This window comes from Anabrus simplex, chromosome 8, assembly GCF_040414725.1.
Source record: "Anabrus simplex isolate iqAnaSimp1 chromosome 8, ASM4041472v1, whole genome shotgun sequence".
NCBI classification, from domain to species: Eukaryota; Metazoa; Arthropoda; class Insecta; order Orthoptera; family Tettigoniidae; genus Anabrus; species Anabrus simplex.
Window position 1 is genome coordinate 3,536,527 of NC_090272.1, and position 26,928 is coordinate 3,563,454.

At 42.0% G+C, this 26,928-nt stretch overlaps 1 protein-coding gene across 1 annotated transcript in view; it reads right to left on the bottom strand.

Annotated features, from left to right (window-relative positions):
- Nucleotides 1–1,041: 1,041 nt before the first annotated feature.
- Nucleotides 1,042–26,928, bottom strand: part of LOC136879168 (lysosomal alpha-mannosidase) — a 371,785-nt gene continuing 345,898 nt past the window's right edge. Inside the window, exons 15-18 of the mRNA XM_068228971.1 lie at nt 24,813–25,077; nt 19,650–19,901; nt 10,286–10,435; nt 1,042–1,284 (exon numbers count right to left, since the gene is read on the bottom strand). Of these exons, the coding sequence (XP_068085072.1) occupies nt 1,078–1,284; nt 10,286–10,435; nt 19,650–19,901; nt 24,813–25,077 (874 nt within the window). The 3' untranslated portion in view covers nt 1,042–1,077. The remainder of the gene's footprint in view (nt 1,285–10,285; nt 10,436–19,649; nt 19,902–24,812; nt 25,078–26,928) is intronic.

Sequence of the window (26,928 nt, forward strand, 5' to 3'; positions counted from 1 at the left end):
AGAATAGCAGGTGAGGCCACCTGAGCGAGGTCCTCCGTATCTATCTCTTCCAATCTTCCCATCCCCCCTCAAGGCCCTTGTTCAGCATAGCAGGTGAGGCCACCTGAGCGAGGTCCTCCATCTCTATCTCTTCCGATCTTCCCATCTCCCCTCAAGGCCCTTGTTCAGCATAGCAGGTGAGCCCACCTGAGCGAGGTCCTCCTTGCCAGTTGTATCTCTCAGACCCAAAGTCTCGCGCTCCAGAACACTGCCCTTAATGCGGTAGAGAAGGGATCCCTCAATGAGTCCGAGGGAAAAACCAGCCCTGTTTTTTGTAAATAAGTATGAAGACGAAATATGCAGCACTCGGGAGAGAGAAATTTTAAAATGGGGCCGATGTCCTCGATGTTAGGCCCCTTTAAACAAAAAGCATCATCATCAAATTTTAAATTGTCTAGTCTGTGTTTTATGACAGATGAAATGAAAATGGGATCATGCTTCTTCGTACTTTCATGCCCTACGTCCAGTCACTACTTAGTTCTTTGTTTCCACAGAGGGCCAGAAAGTGTTGTTGCAGCACACGCCGGCCTGAATGTCATCTCTCATATTGTGAGACTTAGACTGGAAGTGGAAGCTACATTTTACTCTGGTCTATGGCAAGAGAAGTAGCGGGAGGCAGGCGTTAAAACAGCTCGAGTCCAGGGCCATTTGCACACGTAGTCTGACGAGAAGTAGGCACGACTAGCGCCGTACGTATTGTAAATGTTTAACTAAAGATCAATTGCACTAAAACTTTGAACCTTCATAACAACGCCTCAGTTCGCAAGAGTCACCGCGGAAGGAACAGATGTTTATTGCCAGGCCTTGAGACTTGAGACAGGCGCATGCGCAGTAGCTGTACTTACCCCTCGCACCCCTTGCCGGCATTTACGCGACTGCTCGTCAGACGATCACAGTATAGAGTGCAGCACTGCTGGCCTCGACACTCTTGAGCGATAATAATTCCCATCTCTAGGCATTACTACATATAAAATGAAGCTATTTACACAACAGTCAATATCTTTTATTTATCTTTAAGAACACTATAATCTAAGAACTCTACGTTTTTACATCAATTATGAAAGTACGGATCTGCATAGGTTTGAGGGTGACCGTGTTCGCCGAGGTGACACACAGGTTCTGAAGATCCTCCTCGGAGCCACACGTCCTCTTGTACCCCCACTCCATTTTGGGAGTGTCGCACGGCTGGTTGGCTCCGAGCTTCATCTCCTGGATACTGAACACCGGGAATGGAGTAAACATGTCCTGGGCAAAATGAAAAGACACGTGGACAATTTAATATACAGGTTAGTAAAACTTCTTAAACTCCTACATACATGTTACTTTTCGATTATATCCTGCGTGAAATACACTGCCTGACAAATAAATTTACGCGCCCATAAGGAAAGGTTGAAAGTGAATGAAACTACACATGCTGAAAGACCATGCACATTTATTGAACTGATTACAACGTGGGATGAAAGAGACAAGGCCGTTGGCAGTTACAGGTGGAATGTTGGACAGGTCAGTAGGATGTCGCACCACACTTGGCCGCAATGCATGCATGCCCTTATTCGGTTCGGAATGTTGTCAAACAGCCTTTGGATCCTCTCCTGAGGCAAGTTCGTCCAAAATTGTTGCAGCTGTCCCTCCAGATCCCGCAGGTTGGTATTGGACTGAGTCCTCTTCCAATATCATCTTTCACGTGTTTAATGATGGAGAGGTCCGGGGATTTTTCCGGCCATAGGAGGAACTCAACATGCTTTAGGAACTGTATAGACACACGTGCTGTGTGTGGACGTGAATTATCTTGTTTTAACACTGTCTCAGTGTTCTGTGTCATAAGGGGCAGGACGTGCGGACCCAGAATGCCCTTGACGTATCGCCGTGCCGTCAGAGTCTGCCAAACCACTACTAGAGGTGCCCCCCACGCCATGATGCCAGGGATTACTCCTGTGTGTCTTTCCACAATATAGGCAGAATCTGCCCTCAGCCCTCGAAGCCGCCAAACCCGCACGCGATGGTCATCGGATGTTATGGAGAAGCAGGACTCGTCCCTACACCTGATGCGACGCCAGTCATCCTCTGTTCTTGCCTCGCGGACATGGCGCCAATCCAAACGCAGGCGCTGGTGTTCTGGTGCCAATTGTAACCGACACGTGGGGCCGTAGGACCCAATCCGGCGGATGCAAGTCGTCGAGACACTGTGCGGAAACTCACAAACTGTTGTAGAGTCTCCAGTAAATGTTCGCAAATGGCGGGTGCAGAAGTTATGGGATCCTGCAATGCTTGGCGCATCATACGACCGTTCTCCCTCGGGGTGGTGTTTCCTGGCCTCGACGTTATTGGGTGCCCTCATGTACCCACTGAGTCCAACATCTGAATGGCAATTGCACGATCCGACCAACCAGCCACAATGTGGCCGGCTGCCGAAGCCTGTCGCACTCCTCTGGGGCAATGAGTAATGAATGACAGATGAAATGAAATTACACTGGACAGTGTTGCTGGAATGAATTATGATAGGGAAAACCGGGGTGCCCGGAAAAAAACCTGTCCCGCCTTCGTTTTGTCCAGCACAAATATCACGTGCAGTGACCAGGATATGAACCACGGAATCCAGCGGTGAGAGACCGGCGCCCTGCCGCCTGAGCCACGGAGGCTCCTGGACCACTCCTTCTGTGTGCTTAACTATTTTTTGTCAGACAGTGTATTTCGTCACACAAAGGACTAGAACAGAAAGTCATAGTTCACATGCATCAACTGCTGAAAGGTGGCAGAGAGCCTGGCCTATGTTGACGACTTGGTCTTAATGGCAGATTGTGTCGAAAGTCTGCACACTAATATCTTGGATCTTGAAAATAGGTGCAATGAGTACGGTATGGAAATTAGCCTTTCTAAAGACTAAATTGATGTCAGCAGGTAAGAAACTCAAGAGAACTGAACGCCAGATAGGGGATACAAAAATGGAACAGGTAGATAATTTCGAGTATTTAGAATGTGCATTATCCCAGGATGGTAGTATAGTGAGTGAGATGGGATGAAGTGAGCTCGCAGTATTCTGTAGGAAGGAAGTCAGCTATCTTTACATTGGTCTGTTTTCAGGCCAACTTTGCCTTACGGCAGTGAAATAAAGATGGGCTGAGGATGTTTTATTCATACGTTAGAAGTTAGTGACATGAAAATAGCGAGAATGATTGCTGGTAAAAACAGGTGGGAACAATGGCAGGAGGGTGGTCGAAGGGATGAGATAAAGGCTATGTTAGGAATGAATTCGATGGATGAAGCTGTACGCGTAAGCAGGCTTCGGTGGTGGGGTCATGTGAGGCGAATGGAGCAGGGTAGGTCACCCAGGAGAATAGTGAACGTTGTTATGAAGGATAAGAGAAGTAGAAGGAGACAAAAACTATGATGGTTAGACTCAGTTTGAAGGATACGAGTTATAGAACTAACAGAACTAGAGGATTGCGGTGGCAGTGCAGCCTGAACGCTAACAGTCCATTCCACCCTTGTGATGTACGTAATGTTATGCATCCGTAATGAATTGTAACAAAGTACAGGAATAGCGACACGGTACAGGTAAGACAGCATCAAAGTGATTTGTTCAATTTCCTTAAATTATGTGTTGCTTGGTGGCATTTTTCTTGTGATTTTGTAGCTGACATATATTAAACATTTCAAGATAAAACCTTATAAATAAAATTGTAGGGTTCCGCTGTCTGTAATTTAATTTATTTTGCCTTATTTTGATATATTTATCCGTTTCAGGTCAACTCAAGACCGTATCAGTGTTGTTTGGTTGTTTGCTCCATCATCACCGGGAAATGGCTGGATACATTTCAACAAATCTTTTTATTTATAGTCAAAGCATTCAATAGCAGGTTTCGATATGCATCATCATCATCATGAATTCCTTCCAGCGAGACGGCTGGGATGTTTACGAATGATGTGCGTCCTTGTATGCTTCTTTTCTCTCTAGGGCATGCCATGTTTCTCATCTCTTCTCTTATCTTATCTGACCACCTTTTCCTAGGGCGTCCAAATGGTCTTCGTCCCGAAACGATCTTTTCAAAATACTTCCTTGGTGTTCGAATCACCTGCATCCGCTTAACATGTCCTAACCACTTCAGCCTTTCCTCCATGGTAAGGTTGACCTAGAGATTGCTAATTCTGCCCTTCCCTGTTTTCTGTACAGTTGATCTAAGGAACTTCATTTCGACAGTTTGCACTTAACTTACTTCTCTTTTATGTATGACGCAACTCTCCAGACTATACTTCATGATGGGCAGAAGATAAGTCTTGAACAGGGTCTGTTTAGCCCTCTGAGGAACTCCCTTGTCCCATATTATGTGCCGTACTTAATGGAAGAAGTTCGATCCGTTTTGCACCCTGTTCAACACTTCGTTCCTGGCACTTACATCATTTGATATTGTACTCCCAAGAAATAAGGGAAGCTGGAGGTGGTCAAATGCAAAAAAGAACGATATTTTATTTTTACTACTAAAAATTAACTTGAACATTCCTCTTCAAGGCAAACTTTGATTTATCATCCTACTCGCCCTAGAAGTGTTTCTATACGTGCTGCAGAGGAAGTGGGCAGCCGGCACGGTAATGCTTATCCTCGCCTCCTAATCCGTTCGAATGAATGGAAACAGGCTGAGCACTTATTATTATTATTATTATTATTATTATTATTATTATTATTATTATTATTATTATTATTATTATTATCTCTAGCTGGTGCAGCCCTTGTAAGGCAGATCCTCCAATAAGTGTGGGTGGCATCTAGCGTGTAATGGGAACTGCGTGTTTTTGTATTAGAGGATGTTGTGTGTGAGTTGCAGGAATGTTAGAGACAGTACAAATATCCAGTCCCCGAGCCAGGGAAAATTACCATTTTATAGTTAAAATCTCTGACCCGGCCAGGAATCGAACCCCGCGCCCTCTGAATCGAAGGCGATTACGCTGACCAATCAGAAAGAAGAGAAAGGGACATGAAATATGATGGAACCACAGGACAGACAAAAAGAATAGAAAAGAAAGCTCTCGGAGGATAAAGAAGAAGACCCTGACAATCCATCCTATAGCGCAGGAATGTAGTGATAAACTTTGGAGGCCATTTCCCGTAAATTAGATTTTTTTAAATGTAAGTAACATTTTCTCAACAACCACTTAAGGTAGCCAGATGAAACTTGTATATAGTGCTCCTTTTTAACACGGCCATTTGACAATATGTTGAGTAGTGTATAAGTAACTTAATTAAATATGGCAACTTTTTCAAAAAATTTGGGGTTGGTAACAAAAACTTATTTAAGGAAACTATAAAAGATAGTAAAAGATCCCTCCGTCCTGACTTCAAGACTGAACCACTGTATTTCTTGACAAATTAATAGAAGTAATAGTTTCCCATAAATGTTCCTTAAATTTCATCATTTTAACATGGGCAGAATAGGCACCTCCGGCTCCTCTTAGCTGTTCACACACTCAATCTTCTCTCCCTCAAGACTGAGGTTACTTGTCTTGCTGACTTTCATTACCACTGTCTTGCTCTTGCTCCGCCCGCACTGTGCTAAGTATGGTGTTCTTCGTTACCCTCCTCACGGATGTATTTGCAAAGTTCCGACTTAATGAAATAAAGCACATGATCTGCTGCGGTAATAGAATGTAATATTGTGTCAAGAAAACACTTGAAAACACATCACACAAAGAAATTGAATTAAACGTTCCTTGGACAACACTACGCGCTGAATTGTTGAAAAGTCCTTAAAAGATCTTCATCATGGAGACAAAATAATGTACTCATAACTATTCTCATAATCTACCAATGTAAGTAGTTATTATCTCAAAAGAAAGCGCTTGATCCACGGAGCGTTTTTAAACCAAAACGAACTGCGTAGCTCAATCAGAACGAAAGATGGGATTGGTTCAATGAGAAAAAAATGTTGAAGAAATGAGACGTCTAATTTAATGTGCACTCATAACTTTGCTCAGAATGAACCAATTTGAATAGTTAGGAGCTGAAATGAAAGAACCTGATCCACTGAGTGTTCTTAGGCCAAAACTAACTCCGTAGCTCAATTAGAACCAAAGATATGATTGCTTCAAAGATACAAAAAGTTGAAAAATGAAATAATTTGAGGAAGGCGAAGGTTAAGTGATTTATAGTGCCTGATGACAAATCTGTGCATGAATACCTTTCAGTTAAAACAAAAATGAAGGAAATCGACCGGATAGAATGGCCTAATGACTGACTTTAGTTTTCATCAATTTTTTAATATATAGATTCTTTAAATTGGTGTTCCAAAGATCCAGTCTCCTCTGAACATCCCTCTCAGTTTCTCCCCAAATGGCAACATATCAACAAAAACAAATGCATTAAGATCTTCGTTGTCTATTCTTCGCGTTCCTTTATAATTGCATCCACGAGAGAAATGAAGAGCAATGTTGTTGGACACCTCTTCGTGTTGTAAACCACTGAGATCTTCCAACTCCTACTTGCACACTACTTTCACAACCATCACGCAACATCTGAACATTTTTAATTAGTGCTTCTGGGATATTACGTTTTGCTAAACATTCCCATTATTTTCCTCTCTCCGCGCTGTCACATGCTTTTTCCAAATACAAAGACGCCACTATCAAGTACTTCCCTTTTTCCAAAATTGTTTCCATTAGCTGCCTGAGTGAAAAAATAGGTCTTCAAAATGAATGTTGTTTCCCTTCAAGTTGATCTTCCATTACTTCTCTCAGTCCCTATTCTATAATCATAATGCAATATGACAAAACACTGATGCCTCTATAATTGGTCCACTTCCTTTTTAAACAATGGTATTATAATTCCTTTTCTCCAGTCAACTGGCAACTTGTCCTCTTTCCATACAACTCCCAGTGTTCGATGTAGCCACTGTATTCCAGCTCCCTTAATCATGGCTCTGCTCCCCCTGACTTACCACTATGGCATTTTCTGTCTCTTTCCAAGTACTTGGAGGTTGTTCCTTCTGTAATTCATTACTGACTTTGGTAACTTCTCCTTGATCACATCCCCCAGTGAGTAATTTTTCAAAATGACTCTTCATCTCTTCTATGATTCCTACCCTGTCCCTGATAATGATCCCGTCGTCCGTTTCCATAGCTTTAATTTCTTCCCTATCAGATGTTTTGCTTTTCATTAACCCGTATAACAATTTCTGATTTCCTTTACTATATTCCTCAATTGTTTGGGTAACACTTCCCAGCTTTTCTCCTTTCACTTCTTTCACTACGCTTTTTAGTGGAGTTTCTTATTGCTCTATTCCTCTTCCAGTATTCCTATTTTTTATCGTCCTTTGGTACAATTCCCTGAGTCTCATTATGTTTCTCAACATCATTGTTTGTTTGCTATGTTTCTTTTCTCTATCATTCCACCAACTTGTTTCTTTCTCCTTGACTTTACCTTCCGTTTTACTACAAACCTCTATAGCACAATTAACTATTATTGCTTTAAATGTATTTCACACTTTATCAACACTATCTGTCTCATATTTTGGCAATTTAGTCTTTTATAAATTTTGGCAATTATCAAAATTTGATTTCTTAATTTTTCAGTTTCCATTCTTTGACAAGCTCTTTCCTGCAGGTGTAGCTTTAAGTATGCTATTTAGATCCACTGCTAGAAATCTGTGGTCGCTATCCAAGGTTTCACTTGGAATAACTTTCGTATCCCTCACTTTTCTCCACTTTTTTTTTATCAGTTATCACATAATCAATAACTATCTTTAATTTAACATCCCAGCCATATCTGGTAATCTTACGGTTATCCGTTTTTTTAAGAATGTATTTTTATTAAATGATTGTTTCTTATACACAAATTTAGAATATGTTCACCCTCTCCATTTCTTATTGCGTATCCAAAAGTGCCCGTCTCCAACTCGTACCCAGATCTATTGGCCCCAACCTGAGCATTCAGATCCCCAATGATCATAACACTGTCTTCTCGTATTAGATCTTCCAAATCATCCAGGAACTGTGTTTTCTCATCATCACCGCATTCTTACTGAGAGGCATTCATTTGGACTATTGTAAAACTGTTCTTCCCTAAATTTACTCCGGCTTTCATCATCCTGTCATTTACAAAGGTGACATGTGTGATAAATCTACTCAGTTTCGTGCTTCCTTCCTATTACCATGCCAGTACAGTTAGTAACCTCCTCCTAATAGTTTTGAATTTGTCCCTTTCTATTTTGTTCCGCTCAGTATATGATTCATGCATCTTTTCGTCATATCTACAATCACTTCACTCCGAGTTATCACATTTAGAGTTCTTACTCTCAGTGTGTGTTTGTATTTTAGTCCAGTGCGAGCATTTAGTCTTTCATTGATATGACTTCCGGTATTCGTAGGATTATCTTCATACTCTGGAGCGTTGTCATTCGTTCCAAGGGTCCATGAGTTTGACCTAAATTTGTTTTATTCCTCCATCCGATGCTCGTTCTTAGGTTGAAAGCAACACATAACAACAATCTTCTGCTGACCTGCTAAGCCTAACGCATCAGAGGGTTTACTCCCTTGGCCTTTCAGAATACGACCTCTTCCCACAAGGCAGTGGGTTCCTTCTGTACTAGCCCCACGCCGGTTCAGCTCAATTGAAAACATTCATGTTACGCCTTTACTCCCGTTAAGGTCTTCACATTTATCCCTGTGCATGGGGCGCATGGAAATGGGTCCCCACCAGAAGTTGGCCGCTACCGTAGCTCCCACCCCCGCAGTTGTTTGAAGGATCCACAGCAGAGGGTGCATAATATTTATACGGCTTGAAAATGAACCCCACCTAATGTAACTGTCTGTCTGTCTGTCTGTCTGTCTGTCTGTCTGTCTGTCTGTCTGTCTGTCTGTCTGTCTGTCTGTCTGTCTGTCTGTCTGTCTGTCTGTCTGTCTGTCTGTCTGTCTGTCTGTCTGTCTGTCTGTCTGTCTGTCTGGACTTACTTGAACCACAGTATCTATTTGGGGTCTACTCACTCAGGAATGTGTTATCAGATGCATTTGATCTCACAGTAATCACATGGAGTTGGACGATTATTTTCAAATATTTTTGTTAACATTAGGTCTATCAGAAGACAACAAACGTTTAAGAATATGTTATATCTGTTCCTTTATGACTGTACGTATTTATCGTACGACGGATAATGACGCAGATGATTACCAACAAATGGATTTTCAGTCCAAGTCCCGTGGGACATGTCTTGCGTGTCACTTCAGAGTGAGTAACGGGAAAAACTACAGAGCCATTTTACTGGAGGTATCTTCAACGTCAGAGCACGACACCAGTGGTTAGAGATACAAAATGCAACATGTATGAACGGAGAATTTCGCACGTCTTCGGGCCAGCTACCGTACAATGAAAGCGGAAATCCTGCCACCCACTGTCGTAAGACATGTCACATTAGAGGTTTCAAAGAGCCAGGTTTCTTCGCAGAAATTCTTAAAGTAATCCACCGCGTGAAGGACGGCTAGCGTCCAATAACGGAGGTTTTGATGACCTGAAGCCCACCAGGTGACTAATGGGGCGAGAGCCACGCTTATCCCCTGCGTGTGTGCGTGTCCCACTCTCTAATTCATATTACAATAGCCCCCACAGCCCAAATGGTAAGGGCATCCGATGAGAAATCTGCAGGTTGTGTGTTTGAATCCCACTTTTGTAATCTTGATCGTATCTTCGATATGTTTTGAACAAGGCCTAATACACTGAAAGTTTATTTCGAGTACAATGCGGTCGTGTATAATTAAATATTCATAGAATGTAAACCAAACCAAGCCAAACCCCGTTATTCTGGGCTTTCTACACCGAGGCCGCTAACTTACAATGGGATAGCTCCTCAACTGAAATAACGTAGGCTGAGTGGACCTCGAGCCAACCTTCAGTTTCGGGTAAGCATCCCTCACCCGCTTAGTAATCGAACCTGGGGCTCCTGGGTAAGAGTCAGGCACGCCACCCCTACACCGCGCGGCGGGCTTTTTAATTTTTATATATTAATTAGAAACGAGTGGCCTACAGAATATTCGACATGTTAGCTGGAGAGTAATCATATAAGAAGTAACGAGATTCCGCTGTTAAAAGTTGTATAATACTGTACAAACAATAGCAGTTCAGCCTTATTCCTAATGTCGGTGTGCGTGTACGTATGTGTTGTTTGGTTTAGGCAATATCCATGAAGCGTAGTGTCATCATGTCGTTGTAATTTCCCCACCATAAACCCGATGGTTATTCCCTTCATCAAATGTGAAATGTAAGTACCTGTATATTGACAACTACCGGACGACAGCCATCCTCGTCCTCTCCGGACTCCATGATGTGCTCCAACCTCAACAGGATGGTGTGATCCTTCCAGGGTTCCAGAGACAGTACGTGGACATTAGGGGGTAGGGCGTCCTTCAGCCCTCTGAACTGTAACAGACACAACAACAATAAACTACAACAACAAGCAATTTCGGGGAAACAAAGTATTACAAAAACACTACTTGTTTAACATTCTAAGCCCAGCATCATCATATACAACTCAAGTATTTCGTATGCTTAACACTACGGCTTACAATACTGCATGATTAACTTCCGCTTGGTATTCTGATAATCAATCAATCAATCAATCAATCAATCAATCAATCAATCAATCAATCAATCAGTAAAGCCGTCATTAATGATCCGCATTTAGGACCGGCGCCCAGGTGGCACAATCCCTATCAACTGTTTACCCGGCCTTTTCTCAAACGCTTCCAAATAAGTTTGAAATCTGTGGAACATTCACCGAGAAAAATTATTCCAATCTTTTACTCTTTGTCCTATGAACGTTTTCCCCAATCTGTCCTCTTGAATTCCAACTTTATATTATCATCTTTCCCTGCCAATGTGAGTCCCAGAGCACACTGACCCGATGAGGGCCCCAGCTCAGGGTTACGTGTGAAGACCTCAACGACATCTATGGCGGAGAAGATGGACTTCGGTACGGTATAGATGGCGGAAGTGGCAGCCCAACACTGGGGATTAAAGGAGTTTGACAGCGAGGAACCACCGGTACTAGTGATTAACCTCTTCCAAGTGCGAGCGGAAAGAGGGCAGGGCACCCTGATGCCGTTGGATTAAGAAATTACTTCTTAAGGCGGATGAACCTAATTGTAGGTCAACGGCATAGGGTGTGGAAGGCAATGGGAAGCCACCACATTAAAGATCCTTGTGATATCCAACGAATAGAAAGCATGATGATGTCTTCGAATGTAAAATATTCCGGAATAGCCCCCTATTCGGATCTCCAGAGGAGGATACAGGAGAAGGCAAAAAGCAAATCCTACAAGTCCGGTAAGGTGGAGAATGTGAAGAACGAAATGAAGCGACTAGGAATGAGTGTAGTAAGATGACCAGATAGCTGAGATCTATGGAGCGGAGATTTCAGAGTTTTGTACTCTGGCAGTTCAGACGAAAAAGGTGGCGTTGGGTTTGTACTGACAGCGAGTGTCAGGTATTTGGGGATATAATGGAAGAATACTGCTCATAGACAGAACCTAGAGATACAGCTCTACATTCTGTACCAGGAACAACTAATGGCCTCAAACATTAGTTTGTAATGTCAATTAACTGCAACGGCACGGCTCAGGCAGGCAACAGCGAGTTGTCTACGTCAGAGCTTCCACGTGGGGGACTGACGTATTGACCACGTCAACAACGCATGATTGCTCTAGAACATACGAGAAATGTTTTAATAACTTTTCATCGCGTAGAGATATCAAATAATGGCCTACACCATCTTGTAGCCCGTGACACAAACGTCAACATGCGTAAATTTTATTAAAATCGGCCCACGGAGTTAAACGTTATTCCACCGTTAAGGAATGCAATTTTATCAGAAGAGGGGGAAAGCTAACACAGCTACGCGGTGTAAAAGAGCAGGGATTGGCCCTGGTCCGACAGTTCTCAACTCACAGCAATCGCGTAAGCATGCTGTTGAACGCGAATATACACGTCCAAAGTCGCACTTAGTACTCTGCTTCAGTGAACAGCGCCGGATAGGATTTTTCAATTATTACTGTGATGACTTGGTAATCTCGCCATTTTTAAAGTGTTTAATAATACTGGTGATAGAAACTTTACATTTTGGACTTTAACTCGAGTGAACTTGACTATTTGAAACTTATAATTTTCTTCGAGACGGAATAACTTAAAACATTTGCAACTGATAAACGTGTACTAGTTAAGGCCACTTTCTTGTGGAATGATATTTCGTTTACTAAAGTAGACTATCCCATAATACAAAGTAGTACTTTAAAATAAACATCTAATGACAATTTTGAACTATCAGCGTTTTTAATCTTTCGTCGCGAGTGCGTGATGTTGTACCGTATTCTACTCTACCGCAATCAGGACTTGTAAACATTCGCGGGATATAACATTTCGTCATTTTGAATAGACAGTGATATCAGTGTAACAATACTTGTAACATAACATTTCGTCATTTTGAATAGACTGTGATATCAGTGTGACAATACTTGTAAATATTCGCGAGATATAACATTTTGTCATTTATATAGATTGGTATTTACGTGTGAAAACACTTGTAAATATTCTCACACTCTGCTTTTATAAACGACGATTTGTGTGCACCTAAGAAGATACTGTGTTCGTCGTCTGATTTATAAATCTGAGATCGGTTAGTCAGTTGAACTTTTTCGTGGTTTTTAAAATCCGACAAAAACACCTTAAAACCTGACGAGTGCCTGTTATAATCATGTCCACCTGTGAACGTGGGACTGAAGACGTGGTTTTAACGCGGGATTGGAGACGTGGTTTCAGCGAGGGACAACGAAGGAGTTGAACGTGGTACCATGGGTGATAACCTCTCGACACCGGCTGCCAAACATGCTGTTCGCTGAACTGCATATCATCACAACCCAGTTCTGAATTTCAGATTACAAGTGATATGAGTGTTTTTCTGATTTTTTCCTAAAATTCCACGAGACTAACTTTTCATTGGTAAAATATTAGAATCAGAGATTCTGGATAACAGGTCAACAAACAATTTATTGACTCTTACTAGGAATCGTAATATTCTAGCAGTATTATCACAATACTTAAACTTCAGTTCGTAAAGAAGCTATAAGACTGAACTTTGTAAGACAAATCAGTTTGCGATATTTTGTGAAGTGTTTAAAGAGACCCTAGAAGAAACTTTCACAATTTTCAGTGTTAAATATTTAGAAAAGACTCTAGGAAAAATTTTCGTATTTCCAAGTGAAAGAAAATTAAAATTAAATAATTTCACATACAGAAATCAAAAGGAGTTCAAGAAAGAACTTTAAGAACTTTTAAAGGAATAAATTATACGTTGAAATGAAAATTATTTGGGAATGACAGACATTCATTACAATTAATCTGATATTAACTTCAAGACGAAAGTGAATCCATTTATTAAAAATAACACGAACAATGCATGCCATACTCAATGAAATGAATAAATTTTGTCTTAAAAAAATCAACTATTATTTCAGTCAGCGTATACCTCTCTCTGTACCTGCTCCATTAGGACCTCTCACCTCTTTGTTGAATCTCATGCCCTTATTCCCCGTCTTTTCTCGGTACAGTTCACAGATTACTAAGACGAGAAAGTGTTGCTAAAGGTCCAGGATGAAGAAAATCTCATCATACTCGGAGATATGAACGCAGTTGGTGGAGAAGGCAGAGAAGATGATACGGAGGGCGATTATGGTCTTTATTCCAGAAAAGAAAGGGGAGAAAAGCTCATCGAATTTTGTCGAAGTCACTCCCTTGTAATTAAAAATAGTTTCTTCGAACTGCAAAAAAGAGGAGATACACATGTACAATGCCTGGAAATGGCAGTAGATATCAAATAGACTATACAATAGTTAGAGAACGGTATCGAAATCAAGTACAATTAAGTAAAAGCTATCCTGGGGCTGATATTGACTGCGATAAGAACCCCGTGGTAATGACAGGCCAACTGACACTTAAGAAAAAAAGAATAGAAAGACGCCCCCAAAAATGGAATTTGAGTAAATTAAAGAAAGACAGCGAAGCTATCAAAACGCTCAAAGAAGGAACTAATAAGAAAATTAATACTGAAGTACTGGCTGGAAGTAGTGCTCAAGAAAAATGGGAAGAAATCAATAAAAAATAACCGATGCAGCAGAAGATTGTTTTGGAAAAGAAGAGAGGAAAATATATAAGCCATGGGTTACACTCCAAATTTTGGAACTAATGAATGCGCACCAGATGGCCAGAAGGAAAGGAAATCATGAAGAATAGAAGAACATAAGAAATAAAATCCATCGAGAAGCTAAAAAAGTAAAGGAAGAGTGGATCGAAGCACAATGTAAGCAGATAGATGAAAATATAACCAAAGGTAATACCGAAAAAGCGTTTCCAGAAGTCCGGAGGCAGTTCCAAAGAAAGATAAAGCCCTTGAGTATAATAAAAGGAAGCAACGGAGATGTGATAAAAGAGCAGTATAAGATAGCTATAATATGGAAAGAATATGTAGATGGCCTGTATGAAGGACAAATAGATGGCGATGTAATAGAAAATGAAAGTGAAATAGAACAAGATGATCTGAGACCATGTATACTTAGAGAGGAATTTGATAAACCACTTAATGAGTTACAATAAAGGAAAGTTCCTGGAGTAGACCCAGTTCCAGTTGAAATACTACAAGCTCTAGGGGATAAGTCAAACACTTCTTTATATCAACTAGTAAATGGTATTTGTACTAGCGGAGAAATACCAGAAGATTTTGAGAAAACTATATTGATGCCTATCGCAAAAAGTAATCATGCAAAGAGATGTCAAGATGATAGAACGTTAAGCCTGGTAACACATGCCTCCAAACTTATTACAAGAATTGTTTACATCATAAGGAGAAAAGAATAGAAGAAAATATCTTAGATGATCAATTTGGGTTTAGAAGAAACAGAGGAACTAGAGAAGCAATTCTTTACGATTATTGAACAAGCCCTAAGAATCAATAAGAACATCCTAATTGCTTTTATTGATATAGAGAAAGCGTTTGATACTGTTAACTGAACATTATGTTTAAATCCCTTAGCAGTCTGAAAGTGGACTAGGGAGATCGGAAAATCATCTATCAGCTGTACAAGAACCAGAGAGCGGTTATAGGAAAGGAGCAAAACAACGCGAAATTAAAAGGAGTAAGGCAAGAATATGGTCTGTCACCTCTATTATTCAATGTGTATTTAGAAGAAGCAATGATATAGTTTTCAGCCACCTGCACCCATGGAATAAAAATAAATGACCAACTATACCAAACAATACGTTTCGCGGATGATATTGCCCTCATAGCTAAATCTGAGAAAGAGATAGAGAACCCATTAAGAAATTGAACAATCTACTAATAATAAAATGTAACATGAATGTTAACAAAACAAAAACCAAGATAATGAAATGTACTCCGGATGGTAAACAGTATGTTAATGTTTGGTTGGAAGGAGTAAATCAGTTCAGTTATTTGGGAAGCATCATTGCATCTTATGGGAGGTGTGAAAAGCCCAGGCTAAAGATGCTTTCAAAAGAAGCCTGTTGACCTCCAAGGCAATATCCCTACCAGTAAGAAAGCATTTCATTAAGAGCTTCATTTGGAACATTGTGAACTATAGCTCTGAAAACTGGACTGTATCAAAGGATGATAAGAAAAGAATAGATGCATTCGAAGTGTGGTGCTGGCGTCGAATGTTACGAATAACCTGGACTCACAGGCTAACAAATGAAGAAGATCTCAAGAGAGCTGAAGAAACCATCAGTCTAGAGAAAATGATCATCATGGTGCAGCATTAAAGGGTGACGGCCATATCAAATAATCAAGCAGCGGGCTCAGGATAGAAGGTCGTTGGACGAGGACAGTCATGCTACCCACCAACCATCAGGTTGGGGAGAACAAGAGAGAGAGAACGTCATTCCACGCCATTTCTCTCGGTGAAGCAGTCAACCAGCCCAACCTGGATCTTTTCCAGTTTTCCTGGTGTGGGTCTCATACACTGGAATCTAGCCAGAGACCTCTCCTTTACATCGTTAGTTACTAGTTGAAACTTGACGACCTGCATATATCGCACTCCTGCTTCAGAAGTGACACAACTGAAAATTTACCAACGTTCAGTAGAAGGCAAAACAAAATCTCTTGAAACTGAAATATCTGTGGTGAATTAATGAATTCACACGCACTTTTCATTCAACGTACTTAGCGTGACTGTAACATTCCCCTTTGCGACAGGACTTTGTGAAAAACACTGGTTACGAAAGGCATGCAACAAATGCGAAGATATTATTATTCACAACATTCTCTGTCGAACATCATCTGTCTGTAGCCTGTAATGACCATGCTGGACGTCTCTTCAAGAAATTGTTTCTGGATTCAAATACAGCCTCAAAGTACGGTTGAGCTAAAAAAAATCCGTAGCGCTATTAAGAAATTTGACTCGCACTAAGGGAGAAAAGTAACAGACGCAATGAAATGTCAGTCCTTTACATTGGCTACAAATGGCAGTTATGACAGGCTTTACCCAATGTTTGTGTCACATTTTGATATCAGTAGATTTCAATAGTCATCCTCACAATTCAGGATTCAATCTACAATAGAGGTAAGTAATGTGTAAATTGATGGATACTGAAATGAAAAAAAGGAAAATTCCATGCGAAATTTGTGTAGGATTTGCATGCGAAATTCCAAGCACTATGACTGGTGTTTCCAAAGGCGTAAGTTCATTTCTTTGCCAACATTCATGAACAAGGCTACGCTTGTCATCTTGTGCATTTAACTGCTCAAAAAGGCCGTAGTGATAAATGTCAACTTCGAACCAAGAGTTCCAAGAGGCAAAATACTTTAAAACTTTGTTAACACGTCTTTCGAGAAAAGCTTCACAAAATGCGTTTCGACTATTTGGTTTTCTCTGTTATGATGTGTAAATGTAAACTTAGAGCAGAGTAACCTTTGAACGGAGATGAAGACGGCAGTATCAGCAGGTTACTCAGTTTGAAATTGGCCGTATAATAGGGCTGCGAGAAGGTGGATGTTCTTTCCTCGATATTGCAGAAAGTTCGGGTAGAGACGTATCCGCAGTCCATCGGTGTTGGCAACAATGGTCACGAGAAAGCACTGTCTCAAGATGACCGGGGTCTGGCCTCACATGGACCAAAAGGGAAAGGGAAGACCGTCGTATTCACCGCATGGCTGTGGGCAGCAGCCTTTAGAGCTTCAGTTGACACCAGAGTGACCCAGAGGTACAAATCCGAGCCAGACTTCCTGTAGCGTTCATCCCATGCCACAAACTCTGAATCACCACCATCTGAGACTTCAGATAATGGCAAAATATAGCTCATTGGAGGGCCATGTGGAGATCTCTTGTGTTGTCGGATGTTGTCTTGGTGCCAGTGATGGGCGATAGTTGGTAAGAAGGTGAGCTTATAGTCACACTGGACCTACAAAAGGATTTATAATGAGGGGAGCGATTCACTTTGACAGCAGGAGCACTCTCACCGTTATCACATGAACCTTGACAGTGTAGATGTACTTCAGACCGGTGACTGAACCGGTTGTGCCGCTTTCATTTCAGTATTCAATGGGATGAAGCTGAAAACATCAGTAGCATTTGTTGATCTTACTGCCGCCTTTGACACTGTACGGAGGGAAGGCCTTATCTACAAAATTCTTCGTATCATACCATGCAGAAAGATGGCTCAACTGATTAACAACATGTTAAGTGATCGGAAGTTCCAAGTAATCACTGGATGCAACATAGGCAAGGAGAGGAAACTAAACAACGGATTGCCCCAAGGATCAGTTCTCTCACCATTACTGTTCAACTTATATCTCTCTGACCTTCCTGACACTTCATCCAGAAAATTCTGCTATGCCGATGACTTCGCTCTAGCTGTACAAGATCAGGTAATGAAGACGACTGAAGATATTCTGACCAAAGACCTGTCTTTACTGAAAGATTACTTCAAAATCTGGAGACTTCAACCCAGCGCGAGTAAAACAGAAGTGTCTTGCTTTCATTTAAGTAATCGTTTGGCGAACGTGAAACTGAATGTTAGTTTCAGAGATATAATTCTTCGTTATAACTGGAACCCAAAATACCTTGGTGTCATCTTGGACCGTACACTATACTTCAAACAACACCTCCTGAACTTAGCACAAAAGTTGAAGTCTCGAAATAACATCTTTCATAAACTGTGTGGAACTACCTGGGGATCTTCAGCAACCACTTTGCGATCTTCAGCCCTGGGTTTGGTGTATTCAAGTGCACCTGTTTGGATGAACAGTCATCATACAAGGCTTGTTGACAACCAGCTTAATACCACAATGCGCATCATATCTGGCGCAATCACATCTACTCCAGTTCATTGGCTTCCACTGCTAACTGGTATAATACCACCTGATCTACGCCGATCTAATGCCCTTATGAAGGAATTTCACAAGATCTCAAGAAATCCTAGTCTACCCGTGAATATTGACCTGCCACTTCTGAATCTAAACAGACTAAAATCACGCCATCCAAGTCTGCGTGATGCCTCTAACATGGATGCTATGGATTTTAAATCTCTTGATGAGTGGAAAAGTAGATGGGAAGCAGCAACGGGTGTGCGCCTTCATACCTTCTTCTCAGGTCCCAGACTTCCAAGTGGATCCCACCTACCACGCAAGACCTGGACTGTCTTGAATAGAATCAGAACAGGACATGGTCGGTGCAGAGCCATTCTCCATAAGTGGAAAAAGCTACCTAATCCAGACTGACTGCGGAGCTCCACACCAGACTGTTTGTCACATCGTCAGGGAATGTAGGATTCGAGCCTATCACGGTGATGAGGATGACTTCCTGCTGCTAACTTCGGATGCTGCACGCTGGATTGAAGAATTAGATATTCAATTGTGAAGCACAAGTTGCTTTGTTTCTCAGCTGTAAATATGTATATATGTATATTACTGATTACGTCTGTATAAGCCATACGCTAAATAATAATGGGATGTTTTCCAAAACGGTACTCATACCGCTGTTGGCACATAACGTGTTGACCAGCTACCTTGGCATCGGCCCATTGAGCATTATTGGGACGACAATTCCAGCGTCATCTAATACCAGCATTAGCTTGACATATCACGTGCAAAAGCCTGTAAATTCATCCCAAAAATGACGTAAGGCATCTGTTTGTATGTTTGCATTCAAAAACATGGCGACTAAAGTGGTTATTGATGGCACATATCTTCTTGAACCTGTGACTTGAAAACTGGACAATTGCTTAGGCTAAATTGAATTGGATGTTGGGATTTCATTTTTCGCCAGTTTACATCGGCCTATTCAAACGTTTTCTATTGATCTGTGGGATATTTCTCACTACGCTGAATCTGTGGTAGTGCTAGGTACATCCACTTTACAATTCCTCAGTTTTCTTTGCTGGGTATCGTACGTAAGAAGACTAGCGTCTTTTATGTACAGCACAGATGGCGGCCAACCTGGCAGCGAGGGAATTTTAGTTTCATCAGGTTGGCAGCACAGCTTCGCCATCTTGTGAGCTAGAACAGCCTACTGTGGGACTTGATGTTGTCGTGCAATGTAAAGTCTAATTATTTATGTCAGTTGTTACCTACCTCCATAATGTACGTGCTGGACCATTGCTGGAATGTCATGTTATCCGCAGGAGTGACGAATGCCCACGGGCCATTAACTACCTTCTGGACCATATTTCGCTCTTCAAGTGCCAGGTTGTTTTTGGAGGACGTGTCCATCTTGCCCACGAACACGTAGTGCTTCCCTCTGGCCACAATGCCTTTATCGTACTCTTCCTCATTCAGAGCTTCATTCAGTCCCATGATGTCATCAGCCAGGAACCGCCTGTGCACCTGTGGACAGTTACCACTGTTGTCAGCACGTGACCGTATAAGACAGCGCCTCAGTTACATTCTTCAGTCTGTATACAGGCTGGGTATCAAACCCAAGGCCCTCGGGTAAGGGAGCTAGTACTGGCACTCCAATGAGCATAATTTTAACGACATAGTCCCGATTTAACAGAACGTCCCCAGTACTAACATATAGAAGAGGTGGTGGTGGTGATTATTGTTTTAAGAGGAAGTACAACTGAGCAACCATCCTCTATATAGAAGATTCTAGAGTAGCGGAACAGTAATGCCAATTATGTGTGCTATTAAAATGACGAAAATTGGCTAGAACTGAACGCTGGCCTCTAAGGTTCCCTTATCTTTCCCCCTGTTTTAGATTATTACTTGTGGCATCACATGAAAAAGAAAACAGGAGGGCATCGTTGTTAATGGGATCACACACAATAAATAGTCTGCGATATGCAGAGGATACTGTTCTACTTGCAATAATTGCAGACATTACTAAACTGTGCGGTGCAGCAGGTGTGCGTTGAAAGGCCAAAGTAATGGTTATAAGCAAACATATCATTCAACCTGTCAACTTAAAAGTAGTTGGCACATCACTGGAGCACGTTTCTCGGCAACGTTCTTGATGAGGCTGGAACATTCAAGAGAATGAGTAAACTGCTCTGTAACAGGGACATTAAGATCAATCCCCGTCTCCGTTTTCTTCGGTGTTACGTATTTTGTGTTTTACTTTATTGTGCCGAGACTTGGATCCTCACGATCCTTTGAGATGTGGTGCTACCGACGGCTGATCAGAATATCATGTGTTGACAGAAGTACTCCAATGCCTCAACAAAGAGCTACAATACCAAAAATAGCAAAATTGAATACTTTGGCAACATAATACGAAATGATAAATACATTTTTTGCTAGGGGCTTTACGTCGCACCGACACAGATAGGTCTTATGGCGACGATGGGATAGGAAAGGCATAGGAGTTGGAAGAAAGCGGCCGTGGCCTTAATTAAGGTACAGAACCAGCATTTGCCTGGTGTGAAAATGGGAAACCACGGAAAACCATTTTCAGGGCTGCCGATAGTGGGATTCGAACCTACTATCTCCCGGATGCAAGCTCACAGCCGCGCGCCTCTACGCGCACGGCCAACTCGCCCGGTATGATAAATATAGACTCCTTCAGCACATTTTACAAGGTAAAATTGAAGGAAGTAGAAGTAGAGGAAGAAGGGGAAGATCTTAGGTACGGAATGTACTAGAATGGTATCGGCTTCCGAGCTGCTGAGAACAAGAAGCACGTCGCCCTGATGACTGCCAACATGGTGCAAGAAGAAGGTCAATGAAAGTGATGGTATTTGCTACTGACGTCGAGACAGAGGCGGATCCTACCGTAGGCTCTGAGAACACAGAGAAGGCTTCGCTGGTGGTCGAGGAGAAGAAAGTGTCCATTTATCCTAGAGTACCATTGGATACACATGGGAATTGAAGCGACTTCTCTTTGGAGGCCGAAGAACCTCCACCAACTCCTTCCTCGGGAGCCTGGGATTTACATTCAACAATGTGCATCTTCATTATCCGTTTCAACATCTCATTTGTCTTTCCGTTAGTTATGTTGCCGTTTTCGTTAGTGCGCAAACTTGTAATGCTTTAAGGGGTGCATCACGCAGCTCGTATCAGCTTTAACGGGTTCTAACCCCACTGTCGGCAGCCCTGAAGGTCATTTTCCGTGGTTTCCCAGGTTCATACCAGACGAATGCTAGGGCTGTACTTTACTAACGCCACGGCCACTTAATTCCCACTCCTAGCCCTTTCCTATCCCTTGGACGCCGTAAGACCTATCTGTGTCCGCGCGAGATAAAGCCAATTGTAAAAATGCAGTTTCCACCAAAGTTCTGGTCCCTGTGACTACATGGAAGCTGCTGTAGTATGGGCGGTGCTGGAGCCCAAAGAGTGTGTTGCTCATAGGATCAGTCGTACTGCAATAGCACCTTCTGGCCCAGTGTGGAAAGCAGTCCTCGCCTTGCCTCATTGTGGCGCCGCCATAACATTTGGGGATGCCTCTGAACCGATGACCCAACAGACGGAACGCTTAAATCTTACAACAACACAGGTGTGACATAAACCGCCCTGCGAGAGTTTAAAAGTTGGCAGCACACAAAGAAATGAAGTATGTCATGACGTCTCACAATTTTGGCAATATCTATCAGCACCAAGAAGATTCATGAGCCCGTGGGCTGTAGGGGGGCCACTGTTGCTCATGTTTGCAGAATTTTCCTCTTCATTACTCTGCACGTATCCCCCGGGTGGTGCTAAGCGAGCAACAATAATCACGATGAGACCGAACTGTCTTAAACGACCTCTCGGTCACAGATTAAGGAGAAATAATACCCGAATAGGTCCTTCTCAGGACCCACAAGCTCGTAAGATTGGACCATCAATACAAATTTACCAACTCCATGTAGAGGGTATAAGCAGAGCAAAATGTGAATATTTATCCAAAAGCTTGAAGAATCATCAGATTGATGTCATCTTATTCCAAGAAACCCATGCTGAAGATGACTTACAGCTTTACAGCAGAGGAAGGATTCCAGGGTTTAAACTTGTGGCTACAAACAATCATCCCAAATATGGATTAGCAACCTATATAAGAAATAACATCAGCAACTTCGAAGTCCTGCCATCAACTTCAGATGCCAATGTCTTTACAGCAACAGTTAAGGTGGGTAACCTGACAATAATCAACATACAAACCACCAGGATCCACCTTGCCTTCTCCACCCCTACCTTCACTGCAACATCCAAGCATCATTGCTGGAGACTTCAATAGCCATCATACTCTCTGGGGATATCAGGAGTGTGATGAAAATGGACAAAACCTTGTTGACTGGATGGATACAGAAAACCTCAAACTAGTTTATGATGCTAAAGATAAGGCAACTTTTACCTCTGCACGATGGAATCATGGCTATACACCTCACCTGTGCTTCATTACACAGTCTCCAAATGTTCCCAATGAGGTACATCGCACGGTACTAGCCAGGTTCCCTCACAGCCAGCACCGGCCAGTAATTCTCCAGACAGGTCTGTTTATCCTCTCCTACCCGAGACCACGATGGAACTTCAACAAAGCAAATTGGACAGAATTTTCAAAGCAGACTGACTCCAATATAATATGGATTAAACCCACTTTCAACAACTACAGCAGATTTATTGGTATACTACAAGGTGCAGCAAAACGATGCATACCAAGAGGTTACCGCAAAGAGTACATCCCTGGCTGGAATGAAGACAGCGAAAAGCTTTTCAAGGAATGTGAAGACAATGGTGATTCTGCAACTGCCTCTGTCCTTCTGCAATCACTAAATGAAAACAGACAGAATAAATGGCAAGAAACCTTACAAACCTTGGCCCATACATACTCCAGCAGAAAGGCCTGATCCTTAATCCGGAAACTGAATACAGCAAAAAATACTAGTAATGGCAAAAATGTAACATAAACTTAGATGATATGGCCAAACACATGATCACTACCTCCAAGTCAAGAAAGGAAAAACATATCATAAAAGAAGTCAGACATCAATTGAATAAAAGGAAAGATTCAGCTCCACAATCATCTGAGTTCTCTGCCCCATTTAAACTAGAAGAGACTATAGAAGCTATGAAGTACATGAAACCTGGGAAGACTGCAGGTGTTGATGGCATTTACCCCGAATTTCTGTTACACAGTGGCCCAGCTACTATCAGATGGTTGAACACCTTCCTTTCTAACATTGTAGAAACAGGTCATCTGCCTCCACTATTCAAGAAAACCAAGATCATTGCTATACTAAAGCCAAACAAAGACCCTTCAAAAGTTGAAAACTACCGCCCTATCGCACTCCTTAGTGTCACATTCAAGCTGCTAGAGAGACTGATCCATAATAGAATCTCCTCAGCCATCAACAAGGTTGTCCCTATAGAACAAGCTGGATTTAGACCAGGAAGAGGATGTGAGGAACAGGTACTAGCAGTAGCAACTCATATCGAAAATGGCTTTGAGAAGAAGCTGATAAGCATAGGTGTCTTCTTAGATCTAACTGCTGCTTGGCATGACAAACTGCTGCTCAAATTCATCAGTTTCATCCCTTGTCGGAAACTAACCACTCTAATAAGCAATATGCTGAGCAATAGGTATTTCCAAGTGTTTTCAGAAGACTCTACAAGACAGGTGCACAAAATAAATGATGGGCTCCCACAGGGCTCTGTGTTGGCTCCACTCCTTTTTAATTTGTACACATACGATCTTCCAAATACCAAGTCCAAGAAATTTATTTACGCTGATGACATTGCCTTGATAGCCCAGGACCAAAGCTTCCCCGAAGCTGAAGCAACATTAACAGCAGATCTGAAGATATTGAATGAATACTTCAAACATAATTCTCTTCGACCGAATCCTCAAAAGACAGTTGTATCAACTTTCCATCTACGGAACAAACATGCAAATTACAATCCTACGGTCAGCTTCAGAGATGAGATTCTCCAATGCTGCAGTAACCAGAAATACCTAGGGGTGACCCTGGACAGATCACTGACATACAAAATGCTTCTCAAGAATGTAGCAGCTAAAATTAAAACCCGGAACAACATATTACAGAAGTTAACAAGGACCACCTGTGGTCCCAATGCATCAATCCTTAGGTCCACGGCTCTGGCTCATTCGTACTCAGTTGCAGAATACTGCTGTTCTACATGGTTAAACAATTCTCACCAGAATAATTGACACACAGCTCAATCAAGCAATGCGCCTCATCACAGGTTGTATTCAATCTACTAACACGCACTGGCTATCGGTTCTAAGTAACATAATCAAAAATTAGGGGACTACACAATTCAGTGGAGCAGTCCTTTGCCCTGTCGTAATGAAACATTCCTTACCCCAAGTTCAATTTCTCCGTTCCTCAAGCTGGAGCCGCCTTGCGGGCGGTCAGTGAGGACAGCCAATTCCAGACCCCTCTTCTCGTCACGTATGAGGATCCTCGTGGGTACAGGGTAGTAGTTCCCTGCTATGGGCTCGGTGGACTCGGGGTTCAGCTTCCTCTTAACCAACTCGCGTCCGTTGGCGTCGGTGTAGAACACTCCTTGGTTGTCGAGCTCTGTGGTGAACCGGGATATCACGTCCTTGCCGACAGCGTTGTCGTCACTACAACATTCACCGCAAGACGTGGCACAAACCTAGTTAAAAATTAACATGTCTATATGTCTGTACATTGCTCAGAATTGAAAAGAATGGTATTTCTGTATCGATCATGTCCATAGTAAAAAGGAAATGCACTTTTTACTTTTCCGTAATGTCTGTCTGTCTGTCTGTCTGTCTGTCTGTCTGTCTGTCTGTCTGTCTGTCTGTCTGTCTGTCTGTCTGTCTGTCTGTCTGTCTGTCTGTCTGTCTGTCTATACATGCATCACGAGAAAACGGCTGAAGAGAATTTAATGAAAATCGGTATGTGAAGTCGGGGGATGAGCCACTACAATCTAGGCTATACATCGTTTTACTCACGCTGAGTGAAATGGTAGTTTAGGGGAAGGCCTAAAATTCAACGCTGTCCGAGGACATGTTCGGCTCGCCAGGTGCAGGTCTTTTGATTTGACGCCCATAGGTGATCTGTGAGTCTTGATCAGGATGAAATAATGATGAAGACGACACATACACTCAGCCCCAGTGCCAGCGAAATTAACCAATGATGGTTAAAATTACCGACCCTGTCGGAAATCGAACCCAGGACCCCTGTGACCAAAGGCCAGCACGCTTACCATTTAGCCATGGAGCCGGGCAGCGCGTCAGAGTAGCGATCGAATATCGGGGATACGGTATCAGAACATGTATGAACCATAGGAATGTCATGCTAAAGAAGAAAGTTTTCTAACTCCCCAGTGATGCTATCGATAAATACTACATAACTAAAGTTATCACGGGCTTTGATAACACATACAGTATATTCATGAATTTGTATTTATGTTGCCAAGTCCATATCAACGCCGAGCCACGAGAAAATGGGTTGAAGTAGTATATAGTCGGTATATAGTCGGGAAATAAGCAACTACAGTCTAAGTTATAAACAATTTTATTCGCCATGTATGAAATTGTAGTTTAGGGGAAGGCGCCTAAAATTTTACTTTTTAAATACCTATGTTATTGGTCCTATCGAAGAGTACTACATAACAAAAATTTATAGAAAATACAATTTCCGACCATTTATCCTTCATTCAATTTTACCGTACCGACTATAATAAGAGTGGTATTTCAGAGTCGGGAGAAAACTAAATGTGAAGGCCTACAATATTGAAAACGCATAACATTGATCAACAAGAACATTACATTGACCATTGTTTGTGGTGATGTTCTTTGTCTCTTATGCTGCCGCTCAACTCCGATAGATGGGATTACTGCTGCGTACCGAGTATAACAGCCTGATTGAATATTGGCGGGAAATAGCTGGGGAGTTAGAAAACTTTCTTCTTTAGCATGACATTCCTATGGTTCATACATGTTCTGATACCGTATCTCAGATATTCGATCTCTACTCTGACGCGCTGCCCGGCTCCATGGCTAAATGGTTAGCGAGCTGGCCTTTGGTCACAGGGGTCCTGGGTTCGATTTCCGACAGGGTCGGTAATTTTAACCATCATTGGTTAATTTCGCTGGCACTGGGGCTGGGTGTATGTGTCGTCTTCATCATTATTTCATCCTGATCAAGACTCGCAGATCACCTATGGGCGTCAAATCAAAAGACCTGCACCTGCCGAGCCGAACATGTCCTCGGACACTCCCGGCACTAAAAACCATACGCCATTTCATTTTTTTCTGACGCACTGTTTTGAATGAGCAGTGTGCACTCTTAAGGCAGAGGCACACGTAGTAGTAGTATTAGTAGTGGTAGTAGTAGTAGTATGATCTGGGCTAGAATTACAGTTTAGGCATATTAAAAAATTATAGGCCCACAATTCACTAAATAACTCATAATTCAACTCTAAAAAGAGCCGTTTCTTAAAGCGA